This window comes from Vicugna pacos, chromosome 31 (assembly GCF_048564905.1).
Source record: "Vicugna pacos chromosome 31, VicPac4, whole genome shotgun sequence".
Classification (NCBI taxonomy): domain Eukaryota; kingdom Metazoa; phylum Chordata; class Mammalia; order Artiodactyla; family Camelidae; genus Vicugna; species Vicugna pacos.
In genome coordinates, this window is record NC_133017.1 from 9492601 (window position 1) to 9511222 (window position 18622).

The 18622-nt window shown below is 60.6% G+C and overlaps 1 protein-coding gene across 1 annotated transcript; it reads right to left on the reverse strand.

The window, feature by feature from the left end:
- Window positions 1–6251: 6251 nt before the first annotated feature.
- Window positions 6252–17460, reverse strand: LOC140690649 (uncharacterized). The gene is made up of 2 exons (XM_072952535.1): window positions 17117–17460; window positions 6252–7111 (listed from the first exon to the last, which is right to left on the reverse strand). Exons 1-2 carry the CDS (start codon window positions 17184–17186, stop codon window positions 6525–6527), a joined length of 657 nt encoding a protein of 218 aa, XP_072808636.1. The 5' UTR covers window positions 17187–17460; the 3' UTR covers window positions 6252–6524.
- Between the last annotated feature and the right edge of the window lie 1162 nt (window positions 17461–18622).

An 18622-nucleotide genomic window follows, 5' to 3' on the forward strand; every position in this document is an offset into this window, starting at 1 on the left:
GAGGGCAGCAGGCTGGCCGTGATCGGCTGGAAGCTGCCCCCCGAGCCTCTACCGCCCCTTGGGGAAGAGGAGGAGGAAAATCCACGTCAGTGCCAAGAACACAGGACCCGTCCACAGAGGGCCCCTCAGGTGTGACAACCCCAGAGGCGCCCGCAGCCGACCTGGACTGAGAGCCACTTTTCTCGCGGAAGCTCAAGGACCTATGCTGAGCCTCCCTCTCCCTCCCTAAAGAGGGAAAACCCAGAGGCTTTCTAACTTTGCACTCACTGTCCATGTATCAGCCATGTCTAGTTTACCTGCACACTCCAGGGCCTGTACGCATCTATCCTTACACACTCCTTGCCTGCAAACTCCTGGGCCTCCTCCCTCCTGTACCTACACACTCCTGGGCCTGCACCACCCAGGGCCTGCCCTCTCCTGGGCCCGCACAATCCCTCGAGTGCACACTCAGGGCCTGCACACTCATGGGCCTTCCCTCTCCTGGGCCTGCCTCCAATTCGCCCGGCCCTCTCATGGACCTCCACACTCCTGGGCCTGCACACTCCAGAGCCTGTGTTCTCCTAGGCCCGCACACTCCTGGGACAGCACACACCTGGGCCTACACACTCCTGGACCTGCGCACACCTCGGCCTGCATGAACCTGGGCTTGTACACTCCTGGGCCTGTTACCACTTATGCCTGTGCACAGCTAGGCTTGTTCCCATCTGTGCCGGCACACTCCTGGGGCTACACACGGATTGAAGTACACAGCCCTAGGCCTGTACAATACTGGGCCTGCACTCTCCTGTCTCTGCACACTCCGGTCTGCACACTCCTTGGCCTGCACACTCCTGAGCGTACTCCCTCCTGTGCCGGCACACTCCTAGGCATGTACACGCCTGGGCCTGCCCTCTGCTTGGTGGGTATGGTCATGGGACTCCCCATTCCTGCGCCTGAACACCCTTGGGCCTGCCCTTTCTTGGGCCTGCACACTCTGGGGCCTGACATCCCCTGGTTCCAGACACTACAGGGACTGAACACTCCTGGGCCTGCACACTGCTGGGTATGCACAGCCGTGGGCCGCACACTCCTGTCTCTGCACACTCCGGTGTCTGCACACTCCTGGGCCTGTACACTCCTGGACCTGCCCTGGACTGGGCTTGCACCCTCCTGGGCCTGCACACTCCAAGGCCTGCACACTCCTGGGTCTGCACACTACTGGGGCTGCTCCCACTTGTGCCTGCACACTCCTGGGCCTGCACACTCCTTGCCCTGCACACTCCTGGGGGTGCACACTGCTTGGTCTGCACACTCCTGGGCCTGCACATTCCAGGGATTGTCCTCTCCAGGGTCTGCACATTCCTTGGCCTGCACCTTCCTTGTCCTGTGCACTCCTCTGTCTGCACACTCCTGGGCCTGCACACTCCTTGGCCTGCAAACTCCAGGGCCTGCACACACATGGGCCTGTACACTCCTGGGCCTGCCCTGGCCTGGGCCTGCGTATTCCTTTTCCTGCACACTCCACTGTCTGCACACTCCTGGGCCTGCCCTCTCCTGGACCTACAAAATGTTGGGCCTGCACACACCTGGGCCTGTATACCCCTGGACCTGCACACAACTGTGACTGATCGCTCATGTGTCTGCACACTCCAGGTCCTGCACACTCCTGGGACTTCCCTCTCCTGGGCCTGCCCCAAATTCGGCCGGCCCTCTCCTGGACCTGTACATCCTTGGGCCTTCACACTACTGGGCCTGCTCCCACTTGTGCATGCACACACCTGGGCCTGCACACTACTCGGCCTGTAGACTCCAGGATATGAACTCCCCTGTCTCTGCACACTCCGGTGTCTGCACACTCCTTGGCTTTCACACTCATTAGCCTACTACCACCTGTGCCTGCACACTACTGGGCCTGCCCCAACCTATGCCGACACACTTCTTCGCCTGTCCCTCCTGTGCCGTCACAATCCTGGGACTGCACACTCCTGTCTCTGCACACTCCAGTGTCTGCACACTCCTGGTCCTGCACACTCCTGGGCCTGTACACTCCTCTGTCTGCTCACTCCTGGGCTTGCCCTCTCAGGGGTCCGCACAAATCCTCGTGTGCACATTCCAGAGCCTGCAAACTCCTGGGCCTTCCCTCTCCTGGGCCTGCCCCCTATTCGGCCTGCCCTCTCCAGGACCTGCACATTCTTGGGCCTTCACACTATTGGGCCTGCTTCCACTTGTGCCTGCACACACCTGGCACTGCACACTCCTCGGCCTGCTCCCTCCTGTGCCTGCACACTCCTGGGCATGCACACTCCTGGGCCTGCACACTCCTGGATCTGTACACTCCTGGGCCTTCCCTGCATGGGCCTTCTCTGGCCTAGGCTTGCACACTGTTGGGCCCGCACACACCTTGATTGCACACTCATAGGCCTGCACACTCCAAGACATGCACAATATTTAGCCTGAACACACCTGGGCCTGTATAATCCTGATTTTGCACACTCCTGGGCCTGAACACTGCTGGGCTGCACAGCCCAAGGCCTGTACAATCTTGGGCCTGCACAATCCTGTCTCTGCACACTGCGGAGTCTGCACACACCTTGGCCTGCACACTCCTGGGCCTGTACACTCCAGGACCTACACCCTCCTTGGCCTGCACACACCTTTGTCTGCACACTCCTGGGCCTGCAATCTTCAGGACCTGCACACTCCTGGGACAGCAGACACCTGGGCCTTCATACTCCTGGACCTGCGAACACTCGGGCCTGCGTGAACCTGGGCTTGTACACTCCTGGGCCTGCAAACTTCAGGACCTGCACACTCCTGGGACAGCAGACACCTGGGCCTTCATACTCCTGGACCTGCGCACACTTGGACCTGCATAAACCTGGGCTTGTACACTCCTGGGCCTGCTCCCATCTATGCCTGCACACTCCTAGCCCTGTTCCCACCTGTGCCGGCACACTCCTGGGCCTGCACACTCCTGTCTCTGCACACTCCATTGTCTGCACACTCCTGGTCCTGCACACTCCTGGGCCTGTACACTTCTCTGTCTGCTCACTCCTGGGCCTGCCCTCTCCTGGGTCCGCACAAATCCTCGTGTGCACATTCCAGAGCCTGCAAACTCCTGGGCCTTCCCTCTCCTGGGCCTGCCCCCTATTCGGCCGGCCCTCTCCAGGACCTGCACATTCTTGGGCCTTCACACTACTGGGCCTGCTCCCACTTGTGCCTGCACACACCTGGGACTGCACCCTCCTCGGCCTGCTCCCTCTTGTGCGTGCACAGTCCTGCGCATGCACACTCCTGGGCCAGCACAATCCTGGATGTGTACACTCCTGGGCCTTCCCTGGCATGGGCCTTCTCTGGCCTGGGCTTGCACACTACTGGACCCGCACACTCCTTGATTGCACACTCATGGGCCTGCACACTCCAGGACAGGCACAATCTTGAGCCTGAACACACCTGGGCCTGTATACTCCTGATTCTGCACACTCCTGGGCCTGAACACTGCTGGGACTCACAGCCCTGGGCATACATACTCCTGGGCCTGCACACTCCAGGGTCTGTACCCTCTTAGGCCTGCCCTGGCCTGGGCCTGCACCCTCCTTGGCCTGCACACTCCTCTGTCTGCACATTCCTGGGCCTGCACAAGGTTGGGCCTGCACACACCTGGGCCTGTATACTCCTGGATCTGCACACTCCTGTGACTGATCCCTCCTGTGTCTGCACACTCCTGGGCCTGCACACTGCTGGGCCTGCCCTCTCCTGGGCCCGCACAATCCCTCGAGTGCACACTCTGGGCCTGCACACTCATGGGCCTGCACACCCCTGGATATGTACACTCCTGGGCCTTCCCTGGTATGGGCCTTCTCTGGCCCTGGCTTGCACACTACTGGGCCCGCACACTCCTGGATTGCACACTCATGGGCCTGCACACTCCAGGACATGCACAATCTTGAGCCTGAACACACCTGGGCCTGTATACTCCTGATTTTGCACACTCCTGGGCCTGGACACTGCTAGGCCTGCACAGCCCTAACCTGTACAGTCCTGGGCCTGCACACCCCTGTGTCTGCACACTCCGGAGTCTGCACACGCCTGGGGCTGCACACTCCTGGGCCTGTACACTCCTGGGCCTACACACTCCTGGGGGTGCTCACTGCTTGGCCTGCACACTCCTGGGCCTGCACATTCGAGGGCCTGTCCTCTCCAGGGCCTGCACTCTCCTGGGACTGCACACACCTGGGCCTGCATGCTCCTGGACCTGCGCACACCTGGGCCTGCACAAACCTGGGCTTCTACACTCCTGGGCCTGCACACTCCTGTACATGCTCACTCCTGGGACTGTATAATCCTGGGCAAGCACAGTCTTGACCTACACACCCCTGGCCATGCCCTATCCCGGGCCAGCCCCCACTTCGGCCGACCCTCTCATGGACCAGCACACTCCTGGCGCTGCACACTCCAGGGCCTGCTCGCATCTGTCCCTACACACTCCTTCGTCTGCAAACTCCTGGGCCTGCTCCCTCCTGTACCTACACACTCCTGGGCCTGCACATTCCAGGGCATGCCCTCTCCTGGGCCTGCACACTCCAAGGACTGCACACACCTGGGCCTGCTCACTCCTGTGACCGCATACTCCTCGGCCTACAAACTCCTTGTCCTGCACACTCCTTGGCCTGCCCCATTTGGCCCTGTCCTCTCCTGTGATGGCCCTCACCTTTCCTGCACTCTCCGGGGCCTGAACACTACTGGCCCTGCACACTCCTGGGCCTGCACACTTCTGTCCCTGCACACTCCTAGGCCTGCCCTCTCCTGGGCCCACACAATGCCTCGTCTGCACAGTCCTGGGCCTGCACACTCCTTGGCCTGCACACCAGCCCTCTGTGGGGCCCTTCCTTTGCTGAGTCTGTGCATGAGCTCCCTGTGATGCCAGCCCGCAGAGGTGACAGGTGCAGTAGGTGTTTGTGGTTCTAGAGACATGATGGCTTTCCTAGGAAGCCGGGTCCAGAATGATCCCCACTGCGCCGATGGGGGATTGGGGAGACCCTGAGAAGCAGGTGGCTTGTCCAGGGTGACAGCACTGCTGGCGGGGGAGCTGGGTCTGAAGCCAGCTGTGTCATCAGAGCTGTGACCCTGGCTGCATCCAGGCCTCCCCAGGGCTATAGGAGGGGCCGTGTTGGTGTCACTGGGTGGACATGGCATGGGGTGGGAAGTGAGCCATCAGCAGCCCAGAGAGGCCCTTGGGGAGCTTTGTGTAAGGAGGAAGCTTGGGGAAGGGGACCCCAGGAAGTGACCTCACTTCCCTGGCAACAGAGCCCAACAGAACTTGGGACCCAGGTCACCAGGCACCCGCTGTGTAGAGAAGGACACTTCTCAACCTACTTGGCTGGTGAACTCAGCTCAGCTCAGACATGTTTTGTTGCATCCCAAGATCCCGAGGTCGCGGCCCCCGGAAAGCCCGCAGCAACGGCCTTTGCCAACAGTGCCGACAGTGGGTCGGGTCTCACCCCAGGCGCCTCTGGCCTTTTGGCCAGAGGGACCGAAAGGTAACACAGGGAGGCCCAGGGCAGGCCCGCCCAGGCCAGGCCACCACTCAGACCCCACCCGGGTGGCCCCACAGCCCCTTCCTGACTGGTGGCGGTGGGGCAGTCATGTTGGGGGGGTCCTGCCTCAAGCAAGAGCAGGCTGAGGAAGGGTCAGAGGCCTGGGGGGCCGATCACGTCACCAACCTGGGTCCAAGCGGGCTGGCTGGGATGTGGAGAACCGGGGCAGGGCCCTGCTGCCCGAGGTGGCGCCCATGCCCTAGGGTGTGTCTCTTGCCTCCCGGGTGACTGAGATGACCAAGGTCCCAGTCTGATCAGGCAGCAGACGGTCGAGTGGGGCAGAAGCAGGAGTGGTCCTGGCCAGGCAGGGCTCTGAGACCTGCGGGCCGGGCCGGCTGCCGGTCACTGTCATTGCAGAGCCAGACACCGCAGGATCCGGTGAACCAGGACACTCATGCCAGCTCCCCAAGTGAGGGGCTGGTGTGCCACACTGTGGAAGGCCAGCACAGGCTCCGGAAGAGTCTGGGTATGAAGGGCTCCCCACCACCACGGCCTCCTGCCCAGACGTCGCCCAGGTCTCTCCCCAGGATCTTGCCCAGGGCTGAGGGGCAGCTCAGCACCCCCGGCTCTGACCTGGAGCACCGGGCCCACCACCCGGGGATTCAGGTAGAGGGCCAGGAGCCCCCCGAAGCACAGCCCAAAGGTGAGAAGGGCAGGGCCGGTGCGGGTGTGTAGGTGAGGGAGGGCGGAGGGCTGGGCCACACAGGGAGGCATTCCCAAAGTCTGCTGTTGGGACCAGAACAAAGACGGGCCTCAGACCACCTGTCTGGAAGAATTCAGTCACAGAACAAGTGCCTGTGGGCACTTGCTCGGTGGGAGCTGTCTGCAAAGCTCTGGGAAGATTTCTGTCCTTGAAAAGGCACGTGGAAAGGGAGCCATGTGGGTACCTTTTTCCAGGTTGTGCCTGAGCACAACCACTAGACTTAAAGCTCTCTCCACATCCAACAGTTACAGGTCCAGAGCAGGCAGGGGCAGGGGAAGACGCCAGAGAACAAAAACAGGACCACCAGGGTCCAGCAGGAGAACGCGAACTCCCTCCAGCTGCTCCTGCTGAACATGAAGATCCTGCTGCTCCAACTGCATATGAAGAGCCTGCCATTCCTGCTGATCTAGCTGCTCCTGAAGAGCCCGCCGTTCCTGCTGATCTAGCCGCTCCTGAAGAGCCCGCTGCTCCTGAAGAGCCTGCCGCTCCTGCTGATCTAGCCGCTCCTGAAGAGCCCACGGCTCCTGAAGAGCCTGCCATTCCTGAAGAGCCCGCCGCTCCTGAAGCGCCTGCCGTTCCTGCTGATCTAGACACTCCTGAAGAGCCCGCCATTCCTGCTGATCTAGCCGCTCCTGAAGAACCTGCCGTTCCTGCTGATCTAGCCGATCCTGAAGAGCCTGCAGCTCCTGAAGAGCCTGCCGCTCCTGCTGATCTTGCCACTCCTGAAGAGCCTGCAGCTCCTGCTGATCTTGCCACTCCTGAAGAGCCTGCTGCTCCTGCTGATCTTGCTGCTCCTGAGAAGCCTGCAGTTCCTGCACCTGCACCTGGGCCGCTGGGCAGTGGAGAACCATTTTAGGCATCATCACCCACTAGGGCTGTGCCCCTCTGCACCCTCCTACACCTTCTCCAAAATCCCACCATAAATCCCCTCCCCTACCCGAAGTTGACTTCCCTACCCCTGAATTTGCTTTTGTTTTGTTTTTCTTTAGTTTAGGTTATTTGTTTTACATCATTTATGGCATCCTATATTTTTCAATTTTCCACCTCCTTTAATAAAATACAGATTTTTTTCCCTTTTAAATTGTGCATTTCAGGAACATTAAGTGCATTCCCATGCTGTCCGACCATCACTATCATGTAGTTTTATGCTCTTTACGCTATTTATGCCTGTGAAGTACATCCCACCACGGCCTCAAACCCCTCCTCTGGACACTCCTGGGCATGCACACTCCTGGGCCTGCACACTCCTGGATCTGTACACTCCTGGGCCTTCCCTGGCATGGGCCTTCTCTGGCCCTGGCTTGCACACTACTGGGCCTGCACACTCCTGGATTGCACACTCATGGGCCTGCACACTCCAGGACATGCACAATCTTGAGCCTGAACACACCTGGACCTGTATACTCCTGATTTTGCACACTCCTGGGCCTGAACACTACTGGGCCTGCACACTGCTCGAACTGCACACTCATGGGTCTGCACACAACAGGACCTGCACAATCTTGGGCATTAACACACCTTGGCCTGTATACACCTGATTCTGTACACTCCAGGGCCTGAAAAATGCTGGGCCTCACAGCCCTGGGCATGCATACTCCTGGGTCTGCACACTCCAGGGTCTGTACCCTCCTGGGCCTGCCATGGCCTGGGCCTGCACATACCTGGGCCTGCACACTCCTGGAACTGCACAATGTTGGGCCTGCACACACCTGGGCTGGCACACTCCTGGACCTGCACACTCCTGTGACTGATCCCTACTGTGTCAGCACACTCCTGGGCCTGCAAACTTCAGGACCTGCACACTCCTGGGACAGCAGACACCTGGGCCTTCACACTCCTGGACCTGCGCACACTTGGACCTGCATAAACCTGGGCTTGTACACTCCTGGGCCTGCTCCCATCTATGCCTGCACACTCCTAGCCCTGTTCCCACCTGTGCCGGCACACTCCTGGGCCTGCACACTCCTGTCTCTGCACACTCCAGTGTCTGCACACTCCTGGTCCTGCACACTCCTGGGCCTGTACACTCCTCTGTCTGCTCACTCCTGGGCCTGCCCTCTCCTGGGTCCGCACAAATCCTCGTGTGCACATTCCAGAGCCTGCAAACTCCTGGGCCTTCCCTCTCATGGGCCTGCCCCCTATTCGGCCGGCCCTCTCCAGGACCTGCACATTCTTGGGCCTTCACACTACTGGGCCTGCTCCCACTTGTGCCTGCACACACCTGGCACTGCACACTCCTCGGCCTGCTCCCTCCTGTGCCTGCACACTCCTGGGCATGCACACTCCTGGGCCTGCACACTCCTGGATCTGTACACTCTTGGGCCTTCCCGGCATGGGCCTTCTCTGGCCTAGGCTTGCACACTGTTGGGCCCCCACACACCTGGATTGAACACTCATAGGCCTGCACACTCCAAGACATGCACAATGTTTAGCCTGAACACACCTGGGCCTGTATAATCCTGATTTTGCACACTCCTGGGCCTGAACACTGCTGGGCTGCACAGCCCAAGGCCTGTACAATCTTGGGCCTGCACAATCCTGTCTCTGCACACTGCGGAGTCTGCACACACCTTGGCCTGCACACTCCTGGGCCTGTACACTCCAGGACCTACACCCTCCTTGGCCTGCACACACCTTTGTCTGCACACTCCTGGGCCTGCAATCTTCAGGACCTGCACACTCCTGGGACAGCAGACACCTGGGCCTTCATACTCCTGGACCTGCGAACACTCGGGCCTGCATGAACCTGGGCTTGTACACTCCTGGGCCTGCAAACTTCAGGACCTGCACACTCCTGGGACAGCAGACACCTAGGCCTTCATACTCCTGGACCTGCGAACACTCGGGCCTGCATGAACCTGGGCTTGTACACTCCTGGGCCTGCAAACTTCAGGACCTGCACACTCCTGGGACAGCAGACACCTGGGCCTTCATACTCCTGGACCTGCGCACACTTGGACCTGCATAAACCTGGGCTTGTACACTCCTGGGCCTGCTCCCATCTATGCCTGCACACTCCTAGCCCTGTTCCCACCTGTGCCGGCACACTCCTGGGCCTGCACACTCCTGTCTCTGCACACTCCAGTGTCTGCACACTCCTGGTCCTGCACACTCCTGGGCCTGTACACTCCTCTGTCTGCTCACTCCTGGGCCTGCCCTCTCCTGGGTCCGCACAAATCCTCGTGTGCACATTCCAGAGCCTGCAAACTCCTGGGCCTTCCCTCTCCTGGGCCTGCCCCCTATTCGGCCGGCCCTCTCCAGGACCTGCACATTCTTGGGCCTTCACACTACTGGGCCTGCTCCCACTTGTGCCTGCACACACCTGGCACTGCACACTCCTCGGCCTGCTCCCTCCTGTGCCTGCACACTCCTGGGCATGCACACTCCTGGGCCTGCACACTCCTGGATCTGTACACTCCTGGGCCTTCCCTGCATGGGCCTTCTCTGGCCTAGGCTTGCACACTGTTGGGTCCGCACACACCTGGATTGCACACTCATAGGCCTGCACACTCCAAGACATGCACAATGTTTAGCCTGAACACACCTGGGCCTGTATAATCCTGATTTTGCACACTCCTGGGCCTGAACACTGCTGGGCTGCACAGCCCAAGGCCTGTACAATCTTGGGCCTGCACAATCCTGTCTCTGCACACTGCGGAGTCTGCACACGCCTTGGCCTGCACACTCCTGGGCCTGTACACTCCAGGACCTACACCCTCCTTGGCCTGCACACACCTTTGTCTGCACACTCCTGGGCCTGCAATCTTCAGGACCTGCACATTTCTGGGACAGCAGACACCTGGGCCTTCATACTCCTGGACCTGCGAACACTCGGGCCTGCATGAACCTGGGCTTGTACACTCCTGGGCCTGTAAACTTCAGGACCTGCACACTCCTGGGACAGCAGACACCTAGGCCTTCACACTCCTGGACCTGCGCACACTTGGACCTGCATAAACCTGGGCTTGTACACTACTGGGCCTGCTCCCACATGTGCCTGCACACACCTGGCACTGCACACTCCTCGGCCTGCTCCCTCCTGTGCCTGCACACTCCTGGGCATGCACACTCCTGGGCCTGCACACTCCTGGATCTGTACACTCCTGGGCCTTCCCTGCATGGGCCTTCTCTGGCCTAGGCTTGCACACTGTTGGGCCCGCACACACCTGGATTGCACACTCATAGGCCTGCACACTCCAAGACATGCACAATGTTTAGCCTGAACACACCTGGGCCTGTATAATCCTGATTTTGCACACTCCTGGGCCTGAACACTGCTGGGCTGCACAGCCCAAGGCCTGTACAATCTTGGGCCTGCACAATCCTGTCTCTGCACACTGCGGAGTCTGCACACGCCTTGGCCTGCACACTCCTGGGCCTGTACACTCCAGGACCTACACCCTCCTTGGCCTGCACACACCTTTGTCTGCACACTCCTGGGCCTGCAATCTTCAGGACCTGCACACTCCTGGGACAGCAGACACCTGGGCCTTCATACTCCTGGACCTGTGAACACTCGGGCCTGCGTGAACCTGGGCTTGTACACTCCTGGGCCTGCAAACTTCAGGACCTGCACACTCCTGGGACAGCAGACACCTGGGCCTTCATACTCCTGGACCTGCGCACACTTGGACCTGCATAAACCTGGGCTTGTACACTCCTGGGCCTGCTCCCATCTATGCCTGCACACTCCTAGCCCTGTTCCCACCTGTGCCGGCACACTCCTGGGCCTGCACACTCCTGTCTCTGCACACTCCAGTGTCTGCACACTCCTGGTCCTGCACACTCCTGGGCCTGTACACTCCTCTGTCTGCTCACTCCTGGGCCTGCCCTCTCCTGGGTCCGCACAAATCCTCGTGTGCACATTCCAGAGCCTGCAAACTCCTGGGCCTTCCCTCTCCTGGGCCTGCCCCCTATTCGGCCGGCCCTCTCCAGGACCTGCACATTCTTGGGCCTTCACACTACTGGGCCTGCTCCCACTTGTGCCTGCACACACCTGGCACTGCACACTCCTCGGCCTGCTCCCTCCTGTGCCTGCACACTCCTGGGCATGCACACTCCTGGGCCTGCACACTCCTGGATCTGTACACTCCTGGGCCTTCCCTGCATGGGCCTTCTCTGGCCTAGGCTTGCACACTGTTGGGCCCGCACACACCTGGATTGCACACTCATAGGCCTGCACACTCCAAGACATGCACAATGTTTAGCCTGAACACACCTGGGCCTGTATAATCCTGATTTTGCACACTCCTGGGCCTGAACACTGCTGGGCTGCACAGCCCAAGGCCTGTACAATCTTGGGCCTGCACAATCCTGTCTCTGCACACTGCGGAGTCTGCACACGCCTTGGCCTGCACACTCCTGGGCCTGTACACTCCAGGACCTACACCCTCCTTGGCCTGCACACACCTTTGTCTGCACACTCCTGGGCCTGCAATCTTCAGGACCTGCACATTTCTGGGACAGCAGACACCTGGGCCTTCATACTCCTGGACCTGCGAACACTCGGGCCTGCATGAACCTGGGCTTGTACACTCCTGGGCCTGTAAACTTCAGGACCTGCACACTCCTGGGACAGCAGACACCTAGGCCTTCACACTCCTGGACCTGCGCACACTTGGACCTGCATAAACCTGGGCTTGTACACTACTGGGCCTGCTCCCACATGTGCCTGCACACACCTGGCACTGCACACTCCTCGGCCTGCTCCCTCCTGTGCCTGCACACTCCTGGGCATGCACACTCCTGGGCCTGCACACTCCTGGATCTGTACACTCCTGGGCCTTCCCTGCATGGGCCTTCTCTGGCCTAGGCTTGCACACTGTTGGGCCCGCACACACCTGGATTGCACACTCATAGGCCTGCACACTCCAAGACATGCACAATGTTTAGCCTGAACACACCTGGGCCTGTATAATCCTGATTTTGCACACTCCTGGGCCTGAACACTGCTGGGCTGCACAGCCCAAGGCCTGTACAATCTTGGGCCTGCACAATCCTGTCTCTGCACACTGCGGAGTCTGCACACGCCTTGGCCTGCACACTCCTGGGCCTGTACACTCCAGGACCTACACCCTCCTTGGCCTGCACACACCTTTGTCTACACACTCCTGGGCCTGCAATCTTCAGGACCTGCACACTCCTGGGACAGCAGACACCTGGGCCTTCATACTCCTGGACCTGTGAACACTCGGGCCTGCGTGAACCTGGGCTTGTACACTCCTGGGCCTGCAAACTTCAGGACCTGCACACTCCTGGGACAGCAGACACCTGGGCCTTCATACTCCTGGACCTGCGCACACTTGGACCTGCATAAACCTGGGCTTGTACACTCCTGGGCCTGCTCCCATCTATGCCTGCACACTCCTAGCCCTGTTCCCACCTGTGCCGGCACACTCCTGGGCCTGCACACTCCTGTCTCTGCACACTCCAGTGTCTGCACACTCCTGGTCCTGCACACTCCTGGGCCTGTACACTCCTCTGTCTGCTCACTCCTGGGCCTGCCCTCTCCTGGGTCCGCACAAATCCTCGTGTGCACATTCCAGAGCCTGCAAACTCCTGGGCCTTCCCTCTCCTGGGCCTGCCCCCTATTCGGCCGGCCCTCTCCAGGACCTGCACATTCTTGGGCCTTCACACTACTGGGCCTGCTCCCACTTGTGCCTGCACACACCTGGCACTGCACACTCCTCGGCCTGCTCCCTCCTGTGCCTGCACAGTCCTGCGTATGCACACTCCTGGGCCAGCACACTCCTGGATCTGTACACTCCTGGGCCTTCCCTGCATGGGCCTTCTCTGGCCTAGGCTTGCACACTGTTGGGCCCGCACACACCTGGATTGCACACTCATGGGCCTGCACACTCCAGGACAGGCACAATGTTTAGCCTGAACACACCTGGGTCTGTATAATCCTGATTTTGCACACTCCTGGGCCTGAACACTGCTGGGCTGCACAGCCCAAGGCCTGTACAATCTTGGGCCTGCACAATCCTGTCTCTGCACACTGCGGAGTCTGCACACGCCTTGGCCTGCACACTCCTGGGCCTGTACACTCCAGGACCTACACCCTCCTTGGCCTGCACACACCTTTGTCTGCACACTCCTGGGCCTGCAATCTTCAGGACCTGCACACTCCTGGGACAGCAGACACCTGGGCCTTCATACTCCTGGACCTGCGAACACTCGGGCCTGCATGAACCTGGGCTTGTACACTCCTGGGCCTGTAAACTTCAGGACCTGCACACTCCTGGGACAGCAGACACCTAGGCCTTCACACTCCTGGACCTGCGCACACTTGGACCTGCATAAACCTGGGCTTGTACACTACTGGGCCTGCTCTCACTTGTGCCTGCACACACCTGGCACTGCACACTCCTCGGCCTGCTCCCTCCTGTGCCTGCACACTCCTGGGCATGCACACTCCTGGGCCTGCACACTCCTGGATCTGTACACTCCTGGGCCTTCCGTGCATGGGCCTTCTCTGGCCTAGGCTTGCACACTGTTGGGCCCGCACACACCTGGATTGCACACTCATAGGCCTGCACACTCCAAGACATGCACAATGTTTAGCCTGAACACACCTGGGCCTGTATAATCCTGATTTTGCACACTCCTGGGCCTGAACACTGCTGGGCTGCACAGCCCAAGGCCTGTACAATCTTGGGCCTGCACAATCCTGTCTCTGCACACTGCGGAGTCTGCACACGCCTTGGCCTGCACACTCCTGGGCCTGTACACTCCAGGACCTACACCCTCCTTGGCCTGCACACACCTTTGTCTGCACACTCCTGGGCCTGCAATCTTCAGGACCTGCACAGTCCTGGGACAGCAGACACCTGGGCCTTCATACTCCTGGACCTGCGAACACTCGGGCCTGCGTGAACCTGGGCTTGTACACTCCTGGGCCTGCAAACTTCAGGACCTGCACACTCCTGGGACAGCAGACACCTGGGCCTTCATACTCCTGGACCTGCGCACACTTGGACCTGCATAAACCTGGGCTTGTACACTCCTGGGCCTGCTCCCATCTATGCCTGCACACTCCTAGCCCTGTTCCCACCTGTGCCGGCACACTCCTGGGCCTGCACACTCCTGTCTCTGCACACTCCAGTGTCTGCACACTCCTGGTCCTGCACACTCCTGGGCCTGTACACTCCTCTGTCTGCTCACTCCTGGGCCTGCCCTCTCCTGGGTCCGCACAAATCCTCGTGTGCACATTCCAGAGCCTGCAAACTCCTGGGCCTTCCCTCTCCTGGGCCTGCCCCCTATTCGGCCGGCCCTCTCCAGGACCTGCACATTCTTGGGCCTTCACACTACTGGGCCTGCTCCCACTTGTGCCTGCACACACCTGGGACTGCACCCTCCTCGGCCTGCTCCCTCTTGTGCGTGCACAGTCCTGCGCATGCACACTCCTGGGCCAGCACAATCCTGGATCTGTACACTCCTGGGCCTTCCCTGGCATGGGCCTTCTCTGGCCTGGGCTTGCACACTACTGGACCCGCACACTCCTTGATTGCACACTCATGGGCCTGCACACTCCAGGACAGGCACAATCTTGAGCCTGAACACACCTGGGCCTGTATACTCCTGATTCTGCACACTCCTGGGCCTGAACACTGCTGGGACTCACAGCCCTGGGCATGCATACTCCTGGGCCTGCACACTCCAGGGTCTGTACCCTCTTAGGCCTGCCCTGGCCTGGGCCTGCACCCTCCTTGGCCTGCACACTCCTCTGTCTGCACATTCCTGGGCCTGCACAAGGTTGGGCCTGCACACACCTGGGCCTGTATACTCCTGGATCTGCACACTCCTGTGACTGATCCCTCCTGTGTCTGCACACTCCTGGGCCTGCACACTGCTGGGCCTGCCCTCTCCTGGGCCTGCACAATCCCTCGAGTGCACACTCTGGGCCTGCACACTCATGGGCCTGCACACCCCTGGATATGTACACTCCTGGGCCTTCCCTGGTATGGGCCTTCTCTGGCCCTGGCTTGCACACTACTGGGCCCGCACACTCCTGGATTGCACACTCATGGGCCTGCACACTCCAGGACATGCACAATCTTGAGCCTGAACACACCTGGGCCTGTATACTCCTGATTTTGCACACTCCTGGGCCTGGACACTGCTAGGCCTGCACAGCCCTAACCTGTACAGTCCTGGGCCTGCACACCCCTGTGTCTGCACACTCCGGAGTCTGCACACGCCTGGGGCTGCACACTCCTGGGCCTGTACACTCCTGGGCCTACACACTCCTGGGGGTGCTCACTGCTTGGCCTGCACACTCCTGGGCCTGCACATTCGAGGGCCTGTCCTCTCCAGGGCCTGCACTCTCCTGGGACTGCACACACCTGGGCCTGCATGCTCCTGGACCTGCGCACACCTGGGCCTGCACAAACCTGGGCTTCTACACTCCTGGGCCTGCACACTCCTGTACATGCTCACTCCTGGGACTGTATAATCCTGGGCAAGCACAGTCTTGACCTACACACCCCTGGCCATGCCCTATCCCGGGCCAGCCCCCACTTCGGCCGACCCTCTCATGGACCAGCACACTCCTGGCGCTGCACACTCCAGGGCCTGCTCGCATCTGTCCCTACACACTCCTTCGTCTGCAAACTCCTGGGCCTGCTCCCTCCTGTACCTACACACTCCTGGGCCTGCACATTCCAGGGCATGCCCTCTCCTGGGCCTGCACACTCCAAGGACTGCACACACCTGGGCCTGCTCACTCCTGTGACCGCATACTCCTCGGCCTACAAACTCCTTGTCCTGCACACTCCTTGGCCTGCCCCATTTGGCCCTGCCCTCTCCTGTGATGGCCCTCACCTTTCCTGCACTCTCCGGGGCCTGAACACTACTGGCCCTGCACACTCCTGGGCCTGCACACTTCTGTCCCTGCACACTCCTAGGCCTGCCCTCTCCTGGGCCCACACAATGCCTCGTCTGCACAGTCCTGGGCCTGCACACTCCTTGGCCTGCACACCAGCCCTCTGTGGGGCCCTTCCTTTGCTGAGTCTGTGCATGAGCTCCCTGTGATGCCAGCCCGCAGAGGTGACAGGTGCAGTAGGTGTTTGTGGTTCTAGAGACATGATGGCTCTCCTAGGAAGCCGGGTCCAGAATGATCCCCACTGCGCCGATGGGGGATTGGGGAGACCCTGAGAAGCAGGTGGCTTGTCCAGGGTGACAGCACTGCTGGCGGGGGAGCTGGGTCTGAAGCCAGCTGTGTCATCAGAGCTGTGACCCTGGCTGCATCCAGGCCTCCCCAGGGCTATAGGAGGGGCCGTGTTGGTGTCACTGGGTGGACATGGCATGGGGTGGGAAGTGAGCCATCAGCAGCCCAGAGAGGCCCTTGGGGAGCTTTGTGTAAGGAGGAAGCTTGGGGAAGGGGACCCCAGGAAGTGACCTCACTTCCCTGGCAACAGAGCCCAACAGAACTTGGGACCCAGGTCACCAGGCACCCGCTGTGTAGAGAAGGACACTTCTCAACCTACTTGGCTGGTGAACTCAGCTCAGCTCAGACATGTTTTGTTGCATCCCAAGATCCCGAGGTCGCGGCCCCCGGAAAGCCCGCAGCAACGGCCTTTGCCAACAGTGCCGACAGTGGGTCGGGTCTCACCCCAGGCGCCTCTGGCCTTTTGGCCAGAGGGACCGAAAGGTAACACAGGGAGGCCCAGGGCAGGCCCGCCCAGGCCAGGCCACCACTCAGACCCCACCCGGGTGGCCCCACAGCCCCTTCCTGACTGGTGGCGGTGGGGCAGTCATGTTGGGGGGGTCCTGCCTCAAGCAAGAGCAGGCTGAGGAAGGGTCAGAGGCCTGGGGGGCCGATCACGTCACCAACCTGGGTCCAAGCGGGCTGGCTGGGATGTGGAGAACCGGGGCAGGGCCCTGCTGCCCGAGGTGGCGCCCATGCCCTAGGGTGTGTCTCTTGCCTCCCGGGTGACTGAGATGACCAAGGTCCCAGTCTGATCAGGCAGCAGACGGTCGAGTGGGGCAGAAGCAGGAGTGGTCCTGGCCAGGCAGGGCTCTGAGACCTGCGGGCCGGGCCGGCTGCCGGTCACTGTCATTGCAGAGCCAGACACCGCAGGATCCGGGGAACCAGGACACTCATGCCAGCTCCCCAAGTGAGGGGCTGGTGTGCCACACTGTGGAAGGCCAGCACAGGCTCCGGAAGAGTCTGGGTATGAAGGGCTCCCCACCACCACGGCCTCCTGCCCAGACGTCGCCCAGGTCTCTCCCCAGGATCTTGCCCAGGGCTGAGGGGCAGCTCAGCACCCCCGGCTCTGACCTGGAGCACCGGGCCCACCACCCGGGGATTCAGGTAGAGGGCCAGGAGCCCCCCGAAGCACAGCCCAAAGGTGAGAAGGGCAGGGCCGGTGCGGGTGTGTAGGTGAGGGAGGGCGGAGGGCTGGGCCACACAGGGAGGCATTCCCAAAGTCTGCTGTTGGGACCAGAACAAAGACGGGCCTCAGACCACCTGTCTGGAAGAATTCAGTCACAGAACAAGTGCCTGTGGGCACTTGCTCGGTGGGAGCTGTCTGCAAAGCTCTGGGAAGATTTCTGTCCTTGAAAAGGCACGTGGAAAGGGAGCCATGTGGGTACCTTTTTCCAGGTTGTGCCTGAGCACAACCACTAGACTTAAAGCTCTCTCCACATCCAACAGTTACAGGTCCAGAGCAGGCAGGGGCAGGGGAAGACGCCAGAGAACAAAAACAGGACCACCAGGGTCCAGCAGGAGAACGCGAACTCCCTCCAGCTGCTCCTGCTGAACATGAAGATCCTGCTGCTCCAACTGCATATGAAGAGCCTGCCATTCCTGCTGATCTAGCTGCTCCTGAAGAGCCCGCCGTTCCTGCTGATCTAGCCGCTCCTGAAGAGCCCGCTGCTCCTGAAGAGCCTGCCGCTCCTGCTGATCTAGCCGCTCCTGAAGAGCCTGCCTCTCCTGAAGAGCCTGCCATTCCTGAAGAGCCCGCCGCTCCTGAAGCGCCTGCCGTTCCTGCTGATCTAGACACTCCTGAAGAGCCCGCCATTCCTGCTGATCTAGCCGCTCCTGAAGAACCTGCCGTTCCTGCTGATCTAGCCGATCCTGAAGAGCCTGCAGCTCCTGCTGATCTTGCCACTCCTGAAGAGCCTGCCGCTCCTGAAGAGCCCACCGATCCTGAAGAGCCTGACGCTCCTGCTGATCTAGCTGCTCCTGAAGAGCCCGCCATTCCTGCTGATCTAGCCGCTCCTGAAGAGCCCGCCATTCCTGCTGATCTAGCCGCTCCTGAGGAGCCTGCAGCTCCTGAAGAGCCTGCCATTCCTGAAGAGCCTGCAGCTCCTGAAGAGCCTGCCATTCCTGCTCATC